Here is a 19,130-nt window from a genome sequence, read left to right as displayed (position 1 = left end):
CTAATTCTGATCAAAGAATAAAATAAAATTTTTATGCAAAAACATCAGGATTGGAAAGTTGAACTTAAAATTTTTCAAAATGTATAATTAAAATTTCAAGTTATTCAATATTTAAATATTTAGATCAGAAAATCGTTAAAGATACTTTCCCCAGTCAGCAACATCCTCCCTGGGTTTAAAAACCAGAAGGACAGCTGGGTCACCGAGTGTTTCCCAAGCAGGTACTCTGGATTGCAGGAGAGCTCAAGTGCAGGAGACCCATTTCTTTTCGCCAGTGGCCCCGGAAAAGGATCCCACTGGCCAGGAAGTTTCATCTGGGATCCCCGGAGCCTCGGCAATGGCTCCAGGGTGACTTCTTGGGCCACCCCCGTTCCCCCGCCCTACCCAAGCGGCTGAAAAGCGCCAGGACGGACGGTCGGAGCCGGCGAAATGGGCCCGCGAGCCCGGCCGGCGCTTCTCCTCCTGATTCTCCTGCGGACGGTGGCCACGCAGGGGCGACCGCCGCGTGAGTCCGGGGGCCGCAGGCCAGAGAGGGGAGCGGGGGGTGGGGGGAGGAAAAATCCAAACTAGCTTTTCTTAGCGATTGGGAGTTCGCTAAGCTCGGAACGACTGCTCAGCCCTGTGCGCGGTCCCCTCCCCCAACTTTCCCCGGAGGGGACGTGGGTCACTGGGGTGCAGATGGGGTTACGGGGCCTCTCGCCCCAAGACCTCCACGCCCACCCCCGGCCCGCTCGCTGTCCCTGCTGCTATGGAGTTACACTCGGAACCACCCACTCCCTCCTCCGAGCGTGACGTTTCTAGGTATAAACCTTTTCTCATCGAGGCCAAGCTCTCGGATTAGGGGTCCTTGGACTCGGATCTCGGTATTCTTCTTTCTACTGGTGGTTGTGTCGTTTTACCCCCGATCATCCCTAAACAGGAAGTTCTTTTCACCAAGGGCGACCTCGGCCGGAGCGCCCCCTCGGTGTTTCCTTTCCCCGGCGCTCTAAGGGCTGGGAGACTTTGGGACGAGCGAACGCACGGCGGACCCAGCTGGGTTTCCATTTCAGAACCACTGGCGCTGTGGGTGGGAGGTTCTTGACGGAGGTCGGCCTAGGGACTGACTGGTGATTGTTCTTTTGCCTGGAAAAATAACATATCTGCTGTTTTTGAACTTTTGAACTGAATCGCACAGTTCTCCTTTTCAGCCCGGAGTTGTTGATTTGCAGTGTTAATAGTATTGTATAATTAACCGGCCTTTACTAAAGGATGCCAAAGGGATGGTAATTAACATGTAAGTAATGACCTCAGTTTTAAATCGTCTTCAGATCTGTGATCCTGTTTGACTCTACTATGCATTTGGGAGGTAGGAGCTATTAGTATGTTGATTTTACTCGTGGTTAACGACCTCAGGTTAAATCCTTTTCCCAGGTTACAAAGAATCCAGGCAATCTGGTTTTCTGACACTAAATGAAGTACCACTGGTTCTAATCTTAGCTGACAGTGTTCGCCCTTACTGTTGTCTGACACAGCTCTGGACGCTTCATACTTTGTCATGTAGCCTCAGAACCACACTTGGAGGGTAGCTAGTATGTGTATCCACACTTTATAGATGATGAGAATGAGATAAGACTTGCTCACAGGTGGTGACTTTGTTCAATGTTACTCAGGGCTTTTGAGGCAGAGCCCGTGTCTCTGCTTCATAGCTGCGATCCTTAAAAGTCACACCGCGTTAGAGGTTGAATCATAACATTTGTTGGACACAAGTCTTCACTGTTCACAAGTATTGAAGGAACACCACCCATGTGTTACGCTGTTCTAGACCCAGGAGAGAGCAGGGAGCCTAGTCCTCCGGTGCTTTGTATTCAAGTAGACGGGGATGACAATACACAGAAGGATAGAGAGCATCAGGTAATGGGTGCCCTGAAGGCGTGTGAAGCACAGAGATCAGGGCAGGCCACTCTCCCTGGCTGGGTTTGAACAGATACCTGAAGGAAATAGAGGTGATGCTGCCTGGGAGTAGCGCTTCCCGGACAGGCTGGGGAGACATGGCAAGGATTTGCAACCTCAGCACTTCTGACATTTTTTTTGGTGTGGGGACTGTCGTGTGCACTGTAGTATGTTTAGCAGCATCCCTGTCCTCTACTCACTGGATGTTAGTACACTCCCCAGTTGTGACAACAGAAAATGTGCCCAGACATTGCCAAATGTCCCTTAAGAGACGAAATGTCCTGGTTGAAGAAAGAGCAAGGGCACCGCTGCAGCAGGAGCGCAGGGGCCGGAGGCCTAGAATAGGCAATGTGCTCAGCAGAGGAGCCGCGGGCGAGTCTCCTGGGGCCTCACAGGCCACGGTGTGGATTCCAGCCCAGCAGTGATGTGATCCAGCACAGCTGTTGAAAAGATTGCTCCAGCAGCTCCGTGGAACGCGGAGTGAAGGGCAAGCAGACAGGCGGGAGTTGATGGACTGGGCCGGTGGGAGCAGAAGTGGTGGCGAGAAACGGTTGTATTCTGGATCTATTTGAAGGAAGTTGCTGAGGGATCTATGAAGGATCACATGACAGACAGAGTCGAAGGTGCCTCTGTTATTGTTTTATTTTATTTTTATTTTATCGGCCTGAGCAACAGGGGGATAGGTGATGCCACTTCTGAGATGGTGAAGGCGGAAGAAAGAGCAGTTTGGGGGAAACCAGGAGCCTGGTTTTGGACTTGCTCAAGTTTGTGATTCCAGTGAGTCATCCAACTGGTGGTATCACGTAGGCAGTTGGAGTGTAAGAGTCTAGAGTTCACGGCCAGAGACAAAAATCTAGAAGTCAGCATTTAGTCACCCAACAAGTATGTATTAAGCACGTACTACATGCCAGACACCGTTCTAGGCATTGCGGATACATCCCTGAACTCCCTCATTCTAGAATTGAGGGGAGGTGTAAGGAAGCTCTCACCTGCCCAGAAGTCTGTCCTCTTGGGCTTACTGGGGTTTTTCTATATTTGCATTTGATTGGGAACAGTTTTGCTGCTGAAAAGCTGCCCTGAGCTGTTTATCAGCACATCTTCCAGCATTTGACAGCAAACATTTACAGGCAGACCTCAGAGATATTGTGGGTTCGGTTTCAGACCACCACAATAAAGGGAATGTCACAGTAAAGCTACTCGCATGAAGTTTTTGGTTTCCCAGTACATATTCAAATTATGTTTACTACACTGTATTCTATTAAGTGTGCAATAGCATTGTCTTAAAAAAACAACATACATACCTTAATTTAAAAGTACTTTATTGCTGAGAAACGTTAACCATCATGTGAGCCTTCAGAGAGGCAAAATCTTTTTATAATAGTAACATCAAAGATCACTGATCACAGATCACCATAACAAATATAATAATAATGAAAAAGCTGTAAATCTTGTGAGAATTACCAAAATGTGACGCAGAGACATAAAGTGAGCAAAGGCTGTTGGAAAAGTGGTGCTGATAGACTTGCTTGACACGGGGTTGCCCCAAACCTTCAATTTGTAAAAAACACATTAGATGCAAAGTGCAGTAAAACGAAGTCTGTCTGTACACTGTAAAGCATTTAGAGATGGAAGTAGTGAAAAAAAAACAATAACTCCTCTGGACTTGGATCTAATTGGCTCTGAGCACTAACTCTCGAGCTCAACTGCCCTGGCTAGGCACACCTCGGGATTTTCTAGAGTCTGTTGGATCCAAGGGAGGCTGCTGTAACTGTGACTACTGGGGCAGAGGCTGGGGCCTGCGATGGGGTGGCAGGCACACGTGGCAGAGGGGCACGAGGGGAGAGCAGACGGGAGGGGCACGCGGAGGGAAGGCAGGCACCGCAAGTCACTTTCACGGGGTGGGCCCAGACACAGCTGGTACCAGTTGATTCAGAAGGCCTGCCCCCCAGTTCCCCAGGCAGCTCACAGAGAAGGCCTGTCGCCCTCTCCCCAGGGTCACACTCCCTGCGCTTCCTCTTCATGGGTGCCTCCGAGCCAGACCTTGGGCTGCCCCTGTTTGAGGCCTTGGGCTACGTGGACGACCAGCTGTTCGTGTCCTACGATCACGAGAGTCGCCGTGCAGAGCCTCGTGCCCCGTGGCTCTGGGGCAGGGCCACCAGCCAGCTGTGGCTGCAGCTGAGCCAGAGCCTGAAAGGCTGGGATCACATGTTCATCGTGGATTTCTGGACCATCATGGACAACCACAACCAGAGCAAGGGTATGTGGCGAGCACGCCTCGCCTTCCCGAGGTGGGCGGAGTGTGTCCCCGCCTCAGGGATGCATCTTGAGGGAGACGACTGGCTATTTGAGATCGGGGGACAGGGAAGAGGGCAGCAGTTTGATTCCTGAGGTCACTGGGTCCCCGTAATGGCGAAAACAGGGGCCTGCTCCTTTGGTTTCAGTAACGAAGCTGGGAGTGCTGCCAGAGTCCCACACCCTGCAGGTGATCCTGGGCTGTGAAGTGCAAGAGGACAACAGCACCAGAGGGTTCTGGAAGTACGGGTACGATGGGCAGGACCATCTTGAATTCCGTCCTGAGACGCTGGATTGGAGAGCAGCAGAGCCCAGGGCTCGGACTACCAAGCTGGAGTGGGAAGTGAACAAGATTCGGGCCAAGCAGAACAGGGCCTACCTCGAGAGGGGCTGCCCTGAGCAGCTGCAGCGCTTGCTGGAGCTGGGGAGAGGGGCCCTGGACCGGCAAGGTATGGCGGGAGCACCCTCTGCCCCTCTCTTGACGGACGGACAGGAGGGGGATGCAGGGCATGGGATCCCCGGCTGGGTTTTCAGAGATGGTCCAGGTTGTGTAACTCTCTGCGAAGGTAACGAGGTCTGAGTTTTCCACCCTGAGGTCTCCAGCTCTGAGGTCTCCACCTTACAATTGAGACGTATCATCCAGCCATGAGTCACGGTTTTCATTTTTTTTCCATGCACGTAGCTAAAGAGGAAGTAACTGTGATTTTTCTCTTGATTTAACCAAGAACGCTATGTATATTTATAACTCTTAGGAATTCAGAGATGCCAATTATCACATGAATAGCAAGACAAGAAATGAATACCAAGGAGGCAACCGGTCAGAGTAGCAGAATCTTGGAGGGTAAAGGTTACGTTCACAGAACATGGTAGTGGTCACGTAGGCTGCCTATCTTACAAGGCCCCTTTTTACAAGAATAATTATTGGGTTGAACCAGGTGAAATTACCAGCAGTACATATTCAATCACTTTTGAGCCTCATAGGGGCAATTTCATCTGATTCAACTTAATATCTTAACAGAGAACATAAGGCATGGGCAACAAGTATGCATATTTACATGTGGGGCCGGAGAACAGGCTGATATGACTGGGACTATTCTCTATGTGACACCACATCAGAACCCAATCTTGGAACATGTGTTGGGGCACAAAATGGTGTGTCTCTCCTACAACTTGCTCTGTCTGCACAGGGAAACTCCTTCCTCCAACCCATAGAGAAAGTGAAGTGAAAGTTCTGGTCTTCCTGGCATGGGTAGGAATCCCCCCTCCAGATCCTCCCTCCTTCCTGTTCAGCGCTTCCTTTGGTGAAAGTGACTCATCACGTGGCCTCTGCAGTGACCACTCTACGGTGTCGGGCTCTGAACTTCTACCCCCAGGACATCACCATGAGGTGGTTGAAGGACAGGCAGCCACTGGATGCCAAGGACGTTGAGCCTGAGGACGTGCTGCCCAACGGGGATGGAACCTACCAGGGCTGGGTGGCTTTGGCTGTGCTCCCTGGGGAAGAGCAGAGATACAGCTGCCAGGTGCAGCACCCAGGCCTGGATCAGCCCCTCACTGCCACCTGGGGTATGGATGAGAGCCAGGGGCTGAGAAAACCTGGTGTGGGTGGGATGGGAGTGGTCAACAGGGCAGTGAGGGGAGGGTTGGCTCTGGGATGGGGCAGTGATCATGGGCTTTCACTTGCTTTTGCTATTTTAGAGCCCTCGCTGTCTGGCACCCTGGTCACTGGAATCATCAGTGGAATTGCTGTCTGTATCATCCTCTTCCTTATTGGAATTTTGTTCAGAATCTTGAGGAGAAGGCAGGCTTCCAGTGAGTAGGAGGAAGGAGGAAGCCTCTTAGCATCTCTGCCCCCAGGACACACTAACCCTCCTGCAGGAAGTGGGGCAGGGGGAGGGCAAAGGGGAGCTGGCATCCACGAGAAGCCTTCTCATCTGTCTTTCTCTGGGAGCCCTGGCATCTCCCTGGGGGCAGGAATTAATGATTTCCCTCAGAATGAAAGCTCCGAATTCAACAGACATCTTTTGAATGCCTGTTATTTTGCAAGGTGCTGTTTTAAGTAGTGCGGGTGCTTTGAGGTTAAGTCACCTTTGCTATCTCAGAACCCAGGTCTAGTAAGGAATGAAATCCATGACAGGTAAATGCAGTTAAAGACCCCCAAAGATCCTAAGGCAGATAAGAAGCACACGCTCTGGGGTGTCAAGGGAAGGGATGACCACGTTCATCTGGGGATCAAGAAAGGCTTCTGGATCTTGAAGAAGTAGGATTTCTTTAGGTGAGGTTGAGGACTAGGGGAAGTCAATGCAGATGTAGCAACTGTGCAAGTGGGAGAGTGTGAGGCATGCTGGGAGGTGAGAAATTATTATCAGTTGGACCCTTGACTTTACGTACTTTTCAGTCTGCATTTCTACTCCCTGAACATTGGTGGTGCAGGGGAAAGAGGGGCAGACAGAAGCCAACTCCTGTAGAGCCCTGGGGGCCTTTGGGATGTTATGTTATGAGCACTGGAGGGGCGGCGATCAATGCAGGGACTTAAATAAGGAAGGAGGAACCCAGTCTCCTCATGGAGTGAGTTGTTAGGAGGTGAGATGGGAGACAAGGAGACCAGTTAGGAAGCTATTCAGCAACTCCAGATGAGAGATAATGGTGCCTGAAATCCAGGAGTTCCTTGGGAAGGGGGTGACAAGAGTTGACATGCGTGGCTGGGGAGGGGAGGAGGCAAGAGGGTCGTAGGTCTGTGATGCCTCTTTCCTGGATCTTGTCTTTACAGGAGGAGCCGCAGGGGACTATGTCTTAGCCGAATGTGAATGAAGTGCAGCCTGCAGACTCCTTGTGGGGAAAGAGAGGGTGCACTTGAGGCGTTCTTCATGTTTCCGGACAGCTGGACCTAAGAAATAGAAACTGTCTCAGGAACTCTCTGCTCTTAGCCTTCCCCGTTCACTGTCCAAAAGTTCCCCATCTAGGTTTCTGAGTTCCTGCTTCTTAAAGGGCCCTAAGACCTCTCCCCGAGAACTGGCTCTCCTGAATCCCAAGCTGCGTGTAGAGCCTGCCTCCATTTCCTGCATCACCTCAGACTCCATACACCTACGTCATCTCATCTCCTAACGATGGAATGAGTCTCCTTAAATTTGGGGGGACTTGTGATTCCTTTAAACATCTGAGAATAGCTTTGAACCTTCTCCTTGGGACATACACTCTAATACCCCTACCAGCATTTGACACACGCATCCAGGCGTTTCCTGGACCCACTCAAGTTTCCTTTTAACCCTCTCTCTATGATACAAGAACTCACCTGTTTCCAAGCCCCGTGGTCTCTTCCATCAGAGGGAGACCTGGACCGTTGTACAGTGTGAAGGTTGTGCACTGCACAACCCGAGGAGGCACCTTTCCCAGAAGAGGCATCATGGATGTTTGTGCGTTTTATGATAGTCTTCCCGAAAATGGGTGGGAAGTGTCTTGAGGAGGGAATGTCTTTTTCTAATTTGCACATAGGTGCCATGTAGGTTTCCTTAGGTTAATGATACCCGCACTTACAATGCCAGACTTGAAGTAGCACAGGATTTGATCTCTGCTCACACCCTCTCCTTGTTCTGACAATGAAAATGATAATTAAGATGATGATGATAACGAAAAGGTGGCTGACACTTATTTATAAAGCTCTTCCTTGGTGCCAGACTTAGTTCTGAGTGCCTACTTACATACATTATCTCAACAGTCCTTTGATGTAAGTACTATTATCCTCTTTTTTTTTTTTTAAGATGAAGAAAGTGAAATATAAAATAGAGTCTCACAGCTTACCAGGGACAGAGACAGGTCTCAAACTCAATCAATCTGGCTCTTTTTTTTTTTACGGTACGCGGGCCTCTCACTCTTGTGGCCTCTCCCGTCGCGGAGCACGGGCTCCGGATGCGCAGGCTCCGGACGCGTAGGCTTAGCGGCCGTGGCGCACGGGCCCAGCCACGCCGCGGCATGTGGGATCTTCGCGGACCGGGTCACGAACCCGTGTCCCCTGCATCGGCAGGCGGACTCTCAACCACTGCACCACCGGGGAAGCCCCAACCTGGCTCTTTGATCCAGCCCTTGGCCCTGCATTCAGATGGTTAGATGCCTGGAGTAAATGGGGAAGGAAGGAGATGGCTGTGGAGATCGCTCTTCTCTTGTCTCATTGTCTGTATTCTCAGTGAGTTTGACCCAAATGAAGGGAAAAAACAGCAGAAAACAGTATCAGCCATGTTTCCTTTCAAAGTCCCTGAGGGAAGAACCCTGGAATGTGACCCCTGTTGCCACCACTGGCCAGCTCTATCTGGCATCACTCATGGGACTGTGATTGGGGGTGTCAGTTAGTTACTGTGTTGGACCTCACAGTGTCCTGCTCCAATCAGGACCACCAGGGTGGAGGCGTTTCCCTTCAAAAACTGGAGCAACTTCTCTCATATTAAAGATGGAAAACTAGAAGCCACTGAGTGGCCTTGGTCAGCACCAAGATGCTGACCTCAGCATCTTCCTGGGGTCCGTGAGAGTCTGGTTCTCATCCCCACCCGTGCACATTCAAAAAAATTAATCTAACCGGGTCACTCAGGAATTAGTCGATTCTGGGAAAATAATTTGTCTGACCATATTCAAAAGGGTACTAATATATACACGCAGAAAACTTGTGTTTACTTTGTGCTGCCACGTGTATTTGACAGCATAACTGTGAACAAGGCTTTCTGTCCTGGAGGGCAGCTGCCTCAGATCAAATACAGCTCGAAAGTTTGTTTGGTAGATATTGAACTTGGGCAAAGAGATCTCAACTATTTTTTTAAACTTTTCTTTTTTTGCAGTTCCCAAAGTTAAGTGGATAAAAGTATATAGGATTTGTGCTTACTACAGAAAAGTTGAAAATGAATTAAATTGAAACTATTATTCCGTTAGCCAGTAATAAAGTCTATTAAAAATTTGCGTATTTCCTCTCACTATTATTGCTATATTAAAATATATAAAATTAGTAGATACATATATTTTAATAAATGCATAATTCATTGTGTTGTGTACTGCATGGTTTTCCTGATGTATTTGTCCATCTTATATATAGACTTAATCGACTTAATCATTACGTTATTTTGGGGACATTTATACGGCTTCTAATTTTTTAATGTTTTGTTTCATGAAATATTTTCATTAAACCACGGTATCTGAATTAATTGTTTTTCTTCACACTAGACACATTACCATCTAAGCTGTAACACATTGGTCATTTTACCTCCAAACCATGGTGGAAGCACACTGATAAATTCTTTCTCCTTAAACATCATCCTATACTCAAAGCAGACTGCCAAAAAGCTTCCTGGCTCATACTAAGCTTCCTACCTCATTAAGGATATGTTACAATTAATTAGGCAACATTTGTCTTATATTGGTTTGTTTCACACAGGACAAAATTTCAAGAAACATTCTACTCTTCACAGTAATACACATTTATTAACAGTCGGCAACTGCGGCCTGCTCATTTTTTTTAATAACCGTAGTTATAAATCTCCATTTTCTTTCAGTGTTTCTTAGCTTAATTTTTCTAGCCTTGTTCATCAATTCTTAAGGTCAACTACATTTGAAAAGTCAGATTTAAAAATCTGTACATTTAAAAATCTGTATCTTATTTTGCCTCTGGCAAAACCACTTACAAGGGTGGTAGTAAGGAGAAGCGCGCCATCTGGTGGTCAAAAATGTCACAGAGGTCTTTCGACTATGGGGTGGGGGGAGGGGGTTCCTCAGGGGAAAAGAGTAAACAAGGGGTGGGGCGCTGGGGATCACTTTTGGAGAAAAGCCCCTGAAAATTTGAGAGCAAAGCTGAAACTATTCACCAGCTATTTGAATCTCTGGAATCGCAGGGCACTGTTGAGCTACCTGAACTGGGAACAGAACAGAAGGAAAACGAACAAACCTGCTGATCTTTGAGGCAACCTGCCAGCAGTTGGTTCAGGCTGCTGGGCGGTACAGGCAAAACTTCGGCTTCAGTTATAATAATATAATCTTAGAGTACCGTGTACTTGATACATTCTTCAGGTACACACACACACTTAAAAACAAAAGACCTTCTCTAAAATGCTGCAAGTTTCTTATAAGTTACACACTCTAATAATAACTAGAATTTAAAAATGCATGACTTTAACCATGGAAGATTTTCACATGCGTGGAGTGATATTTTTAATTTTGATTTCTTTCTGTGGACTTTGGGTCATCATATTTCCTTCTCCCTTTTGGAATCAGTGATTAACATGTAGAATATTAATACAATATTAAATCATTTCATGTGACAATTTGATTAAAAAGCCTGGGTTGCCTTGACATCCTGCATGCATTTATTACTTGGCCTGACATGCATGCTGGTATCTCACATATGCTGATTCTGAGTAATTCTCTAAGGTGTTTACTCATGTGTGAGAGATACATATGATGTGTTTTAAGCAGATGCTTCTGTAGCTTCTATTTCTTGGCTGAATGAATTTTCATTCTCAGAAAAGTCTTCTTAGGCTTAAATATTTTCTAAAACTAATTTTTTTTCCAGCTAATAATTATCAAGTACTTACTAGATGCCAGGCCCTGCTCTAAATATTAATTTAATTCTTCGGAAGAATCCTGTGAGGTAGAAACTCTTGTTATTCTGCTACCCTTATTTTGCTGTATGGAAACCAAGGCACAGAGAGGTTGGTTAACTTGCTGAAGGTTACACAGCTGGAAAATGATTGTATTGATTTTTTTCCCAGCTAGCCTGGCTCATCTTCATAGCCACTACACAATCCCTCTCTCTGAATCAAGAAAACGTGTGGTTGGCATTGTTCCATCTTTTTAGGATGCTCCTTTGAGTATCCATTCTGCTGCCTAGTGGCAGCACCTCTGATTATTTCCTGAGTGAGGAGAGAACCTGTTTTAACATTTCAGAATATACTCTATAATTATTTCATAAATATTTGAAACATTTGGGAATTATTTTTTCTGTTCACACACAAAATTCTAACTATCAAATTCACATTTTTATTAATTCTATTTATCATTCAGGGAGGTATTATGGGATGGGTAGCATTGAAGCACCTGTGAATCATTTTTCACCAGATTTGCATAGAAAGTATTGTAAATAAAGTAATTAAGTAAAAAAAATAATTCTGGCTTTTGACCCAAAGATTCTAAAATAGAATTTTGGAGCCTTCAGTGCATTTGTGTGTGGAGGGGAAGGTTAGGATAATACCAATATTTGCATAAACTTCAGTGAAAGTCTTGTCAGTTAACGTTACCCTATGAGTTGATGAAATATCCTGGATCTTATTCTGTAAACAGAGTGACCACAATGGCATTTTCATAAGATAGTCAGCAAGCAACTTGGATACTGCCAAAGGAGCTTCACTATGTGTGCAAGAAAGCACCTGTTTTAAACATGGATGTAACAGTTAATGATCTTTGCTTTGTGTACTTTTGTGTTCAGTTCTCACCATTAAAACAAATGCAAAATCCTTTCTTTGGGCTTTGTGTGTGTGATTAAGGAAGTATTCAATGGAACTTTGAGAATCAAATTTAACTACAAACATGTTTATAAAAATTTTGAAGCAAATGTTTAAGAAAGGATACTGTTAGAAATTCTCTTTCCAAATAACATTTTCTTTAGTAGGTCAAAATGTATTATGAATATTTAAGGGAGAAAACCCACACAAGGACAGCAGGCCTAGAAAGTGCAAGTGCCAAAAACTTTTAGTAAAAGAGTTTGAACTAAAGAGAAAAAGCAGGGAGTTCCCTGGTGGCCTAGTGGTCAGGATTCAGCACTTTCACTGCTGTGGCCCGGGGTTCTATCCCTGGATGGGGAACTGAGATCGCGCAAGCTGCATGGCACGGCCAAAATTAAAGAATAAAATAAAATAAGGAGAAAAAACAGGAACGTTTTCCTAGAAGGATAAGGAGAGGAAATGAGAAAAATAGGGAGAGACACAGTATATGTATGTTATGGAAGCAAAAACATGCCAGTGGGAATGACAGTTTAATTCAGGAAAAATGAATAAGAAAATAGATCATACCAAAGTAAAGATTAGGTGGCTGAAAAAGAGAAATGCATTTAACACTTAGATGGGAAGGAGATAAATCAGCCAGGGGTCAAAAGAGCTGTCTGCCCCAGACCAGGATTGGTGTCCCCAAATACCCAGAGTAACTACTGTCATGTTATAAATCCCTGTCAGGCTAAGTGGGGCGAGATTGTACTTATGTATTTCTGCAACTATAATATTGCTCAAAAGTATTTCTACCCTGGGATTTCTTTTTCCTAAAGTACAACTGTACCCTGAAAAGTGTTGGTATATTCTGGTAGTTTTCAACCCTGGCTAAGTATCGGAATTGTCTTTTGAATACATATATATTCCATGGGATGATATGTGTACATATATTCCATATATATATATATTCCTCAACGGTGATATTCTGATTGAGTTAGTTTGTGGAGAGTGGTTCTGGGCATTTTATATTTTTAGAAGACTTTTGTTTAACATCACAGTTTTATTTGTGTGAATATTTCATGTGTCCATTTAGCCACAACTTGTTTGCAGGGTTTTTAGTTGAAGAGCCTCACTCACATGAATGGGGCTCTGTGAAGCCAGGTTCACTCTGAGAATGAGAGTTCTAGGGTGACCCACCCTTTCCCAAGCTACAGGACCAAGGAATACCTGAACTCTTCCTAGAGTGGAAGGATTCATTTTTAATATAAATCTATAATTGTATACCTCTTAAATATTCCTGTTTTGACATTCATGATTTTTGAGTCAATGTCATTGAGAAAAAAATAGAAAAGAAGAAATTAGGAGAAGGGAATAAGAAAAAAAGAACCATGTCATACACATTATTTTAAATTTATTTTCATGAATTAAAAAGCATGTTGAGATTTCATGTTTACCTGTGAACGCTGACCTTGCACTTTTCCTCTGTAATGAATGGCATTTCTTCCTAGCTAAGTCTCTGCTTATAAGGTGCATGTTTGTGGTGGGAAAGGGTAGTGAAAGTCAGGAGCCTAAAAACACTCACTTTGGGGCAGAAGAATATAACCATCTAATTATTTCAGAAGTGATACAAACCATATGTCATCCAGAGCTTTCCTGCCCTCTCCTAGGTCTTTTGTCTCCATCTTTGGGTCTCTTCTCCCTTTTTACCTAAGTCTGAGGTTATTATATGAGGTCTCTCTCAGACCATAATCTCATTCTAAATCTCCCCAACAGACATTTATTTATTAACCAGGATGGGGGGAGGGGTGTCTTTTTTTTTTTTTTCAATTTAACTAGAGTGACTCTTACTGTGGAAAGTTTTTAAAGTTGTCAGGAAGCCAGAGAAACTTTTTGATTTGAGAAATCCTTCTCTTCAAACCATATTCAGATCCAGTTCTGTTCTATTCGGTTTTTTTTAAAAAAAGAATGAAAACAAAAATGGGATTAACCTGTTCAAAACACCCATAATCTCATCATAGGCCTCCCAGGGGAGGGCCCTGTAGGCTTTGTAATGACCTTAATCAAGTATTAGCCCTATCTTACTATTAATCCTGGACTCTACAAAACAAACGTATGTTCTTGTCTCTAAAACTAGAGAAGGTTGAGAAAGGATTAATGAAAGAAGGAAAGGAGCTTTTAGGAAATGCAGGCCAATCAGGCACAGAAGGCCAGGAAGAGGGTCCAGAGGTAACTGATTACCCAAGCCTAGCTTTAAATTCCTTCTCTCACATGCATTTGCAGAAAAAGGAGTCAACCAGTACATGTTTGAATTGAGGAAGAGAAGAAAAGGAAGAAGTTTTAATTTGCAGTCGTTTGTCTACCTTTTTGTCTTTCCAAACACAGGTCTTTTAGGACGAGAGCCTCTTCATGGCCAGGCTTGTATTTCGCCCCATCAAAATGCGTCCTTTAAAATTGAAACATTAAAAGGACTGAAAGGGAAAGTCCCTTGACCTATAACTCTATCTTCCTTTACACATTATTTTTACCTTCCCCAAGGAACCATTATCTAACATTAGTTACCAAGTTACCAAAAGGAAATGTGGAGTGAAGCTCTTTGCTCCGTGTCCTTGAGCTGAATATACTCAACTTGCAAACGCGCACGGAAGAAAAATAGTGCAGGGCAAAAGAGAAACTAAAGCTCTTCAGCTGATTGAAGGCCACCTCACATTACGGCCCGCCAGACGAAGAGCTAGGTATTCCGACCAATCAAAACATTGAAATGTTAATAAGCCCCTCCTTGCCCCACCCCTTGATGACCTAATTTGGAAAATCCACCAGGGCTCTCGTTTTCAATCAGGTCCGCAAGAATGCTATTTAAAGAGCAGTGCTAAGTTCAAAAAGTTACTGTGACAGCAGCCATGTCTGGTCGCGGAAAGGGTGGTAAAGGCCTCGGCAAAGGCGGCGCTAAGCGTCACCGCAAGGTCTTACGGGACAACATCCAGGGCATCACCAAGCCAGCTATTCGTCGCCTGGCCCGCCGTGGTGGTGTCAAGCGCATTTCTGGGCTAATTTACGAGGAGACTCGCGGGGTGTTGAAAGTGTTTTTGGAGAACGTGATTCGGGACGCTGTAACCTACACCGAGCACGCCAAGCGGAAGACTGTCACCGCCATGGACGTGGTTTACGCACTCAAACGCCAGGGCCGCACCCTTTACGGCTTCGGTGGTTGATCACGGCATCGGCCGAGACAGACTTCGACATCTTCTAAAAAAAACCAAAAAGGCCCTTTTCAGGGCCGCCCACAAACTCGCTGAAGGGCTGTTGGACGTTGCGGAGGTGTGTGAAAGCCAAATGTCAGAGCTAATTTAACATGCGAAGTATGGTCGAAAGCTGCATTAACACGGCAGTTATGTAACTAAATAGGGCCTTGCGCTTCACTAAGGTGTTAAGAAACTTGGGTCTTTATGAAGAAAGTAGGTTTTCACAAACGGTGAAACGCGAAGTGATGTATAAGATGGACCCATGAGAGAAATGTGCCTATCTTATGCATCTGGAAATATTAGAACTGTCCTTAAGTGGACGGCTGGAGGCATCCATGGCACAAAAGTTCACAGTATCACCCACACAACAGAGAGCTATGCAAATGAAGGCTCTTTGGGGACAAGCTTTCATTGGCTGGTTCTCAGTGTGGCGAAGAAACCACCGTTTAATTGCGGAGGGTGGTGTTACAAGGCTGTTTTCCTATTGGCCAAAACAAGGGGTTTCATACCGGTACCCGGAACTTAAGGGAAAACCTTCATTGGTTAACTTTTTAATCCGATGCAATCCAGGCGCTAATGGGCCCGAGGAACAAAGGCGCAGAGTGGCCGAGCCGCTTCTACACAGTTTGGAGTAGTGCCTGGAGGTCGGCGGGATGAAGCCAGTTGTTCCTCCTTTCTTTTTGCGGTGATAGTCTGGGGTCAGTCCACTGCTGGACACAGAGAAGTAGCTCACTGCCTTGTCCAGCAAGTGAAGAATTTTCCTGCACTATCCCAACTCCAGCCTCAGAGGGAAACTGGCCACCTTATCCAAGCAAAGCACGGCTGTGGCTGATTCTGTACAAATTGAAACCATTGTATTTAGTCGTTTTCCATATAGGATACAATTAATTTTTTTTTTCCTGTGGCCCGATTATACAAATGAATTCAGACAGGATATAGAACATGTTTGTATGTGTGACTGCATTAATTACGTAGTTTTGCAATGGGCTTTGTTCGAAGTCGCCCCCAATACCAAGGCCCAAAATAAGATTAACAGTATAAATTTATTTTACGAGGATGTTTAAGAACGCTAAATTACAAACTAAGTGAAAACAAACTAAACTGTTTAAAGCGGAAAAGATGCTTTAACTCCGACCCTAAGCGTTTCCTAGTACAAGCAGGTTTGTGATTTAAAGGTCACACACTAATATTTGAACCTCCAACATCTCCACACGTTTTAGAGTTAACGTTTTTCAGCCTGTGTAGCACAATCTGAACAAGCCTATCATTCTCTTCATAAATAGAGAACAATTTTATCAAGACTAATGATATTATCAAACCAAATTTTAATGTAACAGTATGTGCTTAATATATAGTCATCTGGTAACCACTTGCAAACTAATGAAGGTGAAAGGCATTTCAATATTCTTGCAAATGTAAAACGGAAACATCTGTGATTTACGCAACTAATCACTCATAGTGGAAAGAAATCTGTTTAACGAGAGGTAAACTTCTCACTAATCCAAACTGAGACCTTGGTTTCTGTATATTAACCCCTGTAAAGTCCATGGAGACTGAGTTCAGAAATCTTACATGGAAAGGCACATTAAGTCATATACTAGAGTATCATTAGGTGAAAACACATGGTCAGGTATGGTTGGGCACGGAGCTGATCGCCTCTCCTCTCTCGGCTTAAAATCCAGCACTTTTCTAAGCATTTAGGAACTTACATACAAGGAATGTGCCTTATTTTTATTAGGATGGACAACCTAACTTTCTGGAACTGGACAGTCAGCATACCATGAAGTATCCGAAGCTCTTCAGAGTCTGTACCGTTTCTCTGACAAGACACTATCATCGCATCACAATCTTGCTTATTGTCAAGTGATAAAGTAGACGAATAGTCTTTTCTTCCGGGGTCTTCTGAAAACGCAATGTCACACCCTCAAAATCATTTGAGTGGCTCTTAAAAGAGCCGTTGGGTTCTATGAAAACTGACCGTTGCCGAAGTGTTACTTCTTGGTTGTTGCTTTCCTAGGATTAGTCTTCAGCTGGATCAGTTTAGAATTCCCAGCCTTGGGCTTCCCTGCTCTGGCCTTCGCTGGACTTTGCCGTTGTTGTTTGCCCTTGGCGCCTTTAGCTTTTCTGCCACTCGAACCTGCTTTCTCAGCCATTGTTGTTCTCGGCGTCCTTGCTCTTTTGTTGGTCTTAGCTTTCTGCGGAGATTTGGAGTCTCCGACCAAGACCTGCTTCTTCGTCTTGGTAGAAGCAGGCTTCTTGACCTTTCCTTTGGTGGGCTCAGCAGCAACCTTCTTGCTGAGCTTGAAAGAGCCGGAAGCACCGGTACCCCTGGTCTGCACCAGAATTCCTTTGCTAACCAGGCTCTTGAGACCCAGCTTGATGCGGCTGTTGTTCTTCTCCACGTCATAGCCCACGGCTGCTAGCGCCTTTTTCAGTGCTACCACAGACATGCCAGCTCTCTCTTGAGAAATGGAAAGGGCCTCGATGATCAACTTGGACAATGAGGCGCTTGTGGTCTTGCGACTTTCACCCGTCAAACCAACCGGCTTCTTGCCCCTTTTTTGGGGGGGAGGTTTCTCCATGGACGGTGGAACCCGGTCCGCTAGAGCGACAGGCACCATCTCAGACATTACACTAGAGTAGAGCAATACGTACTACCTAGCAAATAGCATAAACTACTGCACGGCCCTCAGGGCCTTATATAGGGCAGGGCGCGCTGTGATTGGTGCGTCGCTCAGGCACCGCCCCCGCCCTTGGGGAAGGAGCATTTGTGTTTGTTTCACGGCCAAAAGTTGAATGCCTCGAATACCCTCTGCACGGAATCGCCCAGGTTCCACTGCTGAATAAACCATAGAGATACAGATTTCAGATGCCTTTTTGCCTTTTAATGAAAAATGACCCTGCATGCCAAAACTGTTCAATAAAGCCCTCGATTTTCAACAAAATTCAAAGGGAAGCACAAAACTTCCTCTTTTCCGTGTAAATATAAAAGTAATTTTTAACGAATGACTTGTCTCATCTCTTCTAACTGGTCTTCCAAATGGTTGGCTTTCAGTTGGTGTAGAAAATAAATTATTCACGCCTTGATTTTTATTGAAAATTATTTATGTATATGAGGGAAGTAACACAGATATCTTAGATGTCTCACTGCAGAGTTGGAAGATGCTTTTAGAATTGTCAAAAAACTTCAGGATAACACCTTATTTGGGCAAACAATCTAATAAACAATGATCTACAGGCATGTGGATTGCTTGTGACTAAAACCACTTCTCAGTCCCTAAGGCTTGATAGCAGACCCTCAAGCATGGAGTAAATTACCTGGATTTCACACATGATATCTGCTTGGCCAAAATCAGGTCCCCCTTGTAGAGGGCATCTTGAACTGAGTTTTGCTTCTGGTTTCATTAGTTCAAACCTTACCCCTATAACCACACCCACCCCCTTCACCCTCCACCCTCAAAAAGAATATGTAAGGAAACAGATACAATCCCTGCACTTAATTAACTATAAAATATGAGGCAGGAACCCTGGTCTGAAGAGCTCAGTGGAAACGACAGACCCAGATCTCTAACAGGACTGGGTTGGCAGGTGTCCTGCAGAGCTGTGGGAAAAGAGTTATTGGAATAATGTCTAGGATGTTTCTCTGGGCTTGTTCTAGGACTCAGCTTTCTCAGAGGTGTATAAGAGTTTCAAGGCCTGACCTTCCAGGAGGATGTTGAGGGAACGGTGTAATATGACCAGAGTCCAGGGTTCAGCAAAGGAAAATCCCATAAGGACCATCTTGCAAAGATCCGCAAACGCCTGCGTGAGAAATTTGGTGACATTCTACAGACTGGGCAACCACTGGAGGCTTTTAAGGAGAGAGCTTGTGTATTTTTGTAGTAGTTGTCTTCTTGTATGGTTGTTGTAGTTGCCTTGATTTTCGATTTTTCACATAAACAATTATTGTGGAAAGCCTAATGTCAGAGGTTGGTAGTCTGTTGTAATAGTCTCAGAAGAAAGACAAGAGCTTCATTTGAGGAGAGAGTGTGGGAAAAGAGAGAGTCTACATTTGAAATACTTCTGAAGAGGAAATGAGCTGATGAGACTTTCAAACTTCTGATTGCAAAGTGAGGTAGAAAAGTCTCTTTCACTCTCTCTGTCTCACATACATGCTCACATGTGCACTTACACACACATTTGAAACATAAATTCTGAAAACAATACTATCTTAAGTGCA

At 45.1% G+C, this 19,130-nt stretch overlaps 3 protein-coding genes across 6 annotated transcripts; 2 read left to right on the top strand and 1 right to left on the bottom strand.

Moving 5' to 3' along the window:
• The first annotated feature begins 309 nt into the window (after positions 1-309).
• On the top strand, positions 310-9,163 carry HFE (homeostatic iron regulator). Of its 4 annotated transcripts, XM_060163468.1 has the most exons (6): positions 310-505; positions 3,923-4,186; positions 4,371-4,670; positions 5,512-5,787; positions 5,920-6,033; positions 6,992-9,163. In XM_060163468.1, exons 1-6 carry the CDS (start codon positions 430-432, stop codon positions 7,030-7,032), a joined length of 1,071 nt encoding a protein of 356 aa, XP_060019451.1. In that variant the 5' UTR covers positions 310-429; the 3' UTR covers positions 7,033-9,163. The 4 variants fall into 4 exon arrangements, with proteins under 4 accessions (XP_060019451.1, XP_060019453.1, XP_060019452.1 ...); XM_060163470.1 differs by lacking the exon at positions 5,512-5,787; XM_060163469.1 differs by lacking the exon at positions 5,920-6,033.
• A 5,400-nt stretch (positions 9,164-14,563) lies between these two features.
• Positions 14,564-14,918, top strand: LOC132527633 (histone H4). Its single transcript, XM_060163537.1, has one exon. The coding sequence runs from the start codon at positions 14,570-14,572 to the stop codon at positions 14,879-14,881; it is 312 nt and encodes a 103-aa protein (XP_060019520.1). The 5' UTR covers positions 14,564-14,569; the 3' UTR covers positions 14,882-14,918.
• A 1,984-nt stretch (positions 14,919-16,902) lies between these two features.
• On the bottom strand, positions 16,903-17,583 carry H1-6 (H1.6 linker histone, cluster member). The gene is given in 1 exon segment (XM_060163485.1): positions 16,903-17,583. A coding segment is annotated over 1 exon segment (681 nt).
• Between the last annotated feature and the right edge of the window lie 1,547 nt (positions 17,584-19,130).

Source organism: Lagenorhynchus albirostris, chromosome 10 (genome assembly GCF_949774975.1).
Source record: "Lagenorhynchus albirostris chromosome 10, mLagAlb1.1, whole genome shotgun sequence".
NCBI classification, from domain to species: Eukaryota; Metazoa; Chordata; class Mammalia; order Artiodactyla; family Delphinidae; genus Lagenorhynchus; species Lagenorhynchus albirostris.
This window is presented reverse-complemented; position numbering and strand designations above follow the sequence as displayed.

What these genes read in the sequence shown, in the direction of transcription:
- HFE (XM_060163468.1), top strand. Translation starts at nt 430, where the DNA reads ATGGGCCCGCGAGCCCGGCCGGCGCTTCTCCTCCTGATTCTCCTGCGG. An exon ending in AGGGGCCCTGGACCGGCAAG is followed by an intron (nt 4,671 to 5,511) that starts GTATGGCGGGAG and finishes CTTCCTGTTCAG; the next exon opens with CGCTTCCTTTGGTGAAAGTG. An exon ending in GAGGAGAAGGCAGGCTTCCA is followed by an intron (nt 6,034 to 6,991) that starts GTGAGTAGGAGG and finishes TTGTCTTTACAG; the next exon opens with GAGGAGCCGCAGGGGACTAT.
- LOC132527633 (XM_060163537.1), top strand. Translation starts at nt 14,570, where the DNA reads ATGTCTGGTCGCGGAAAGGGTGGTAAAGGCCTCGGCAAAGGCGGCGCT.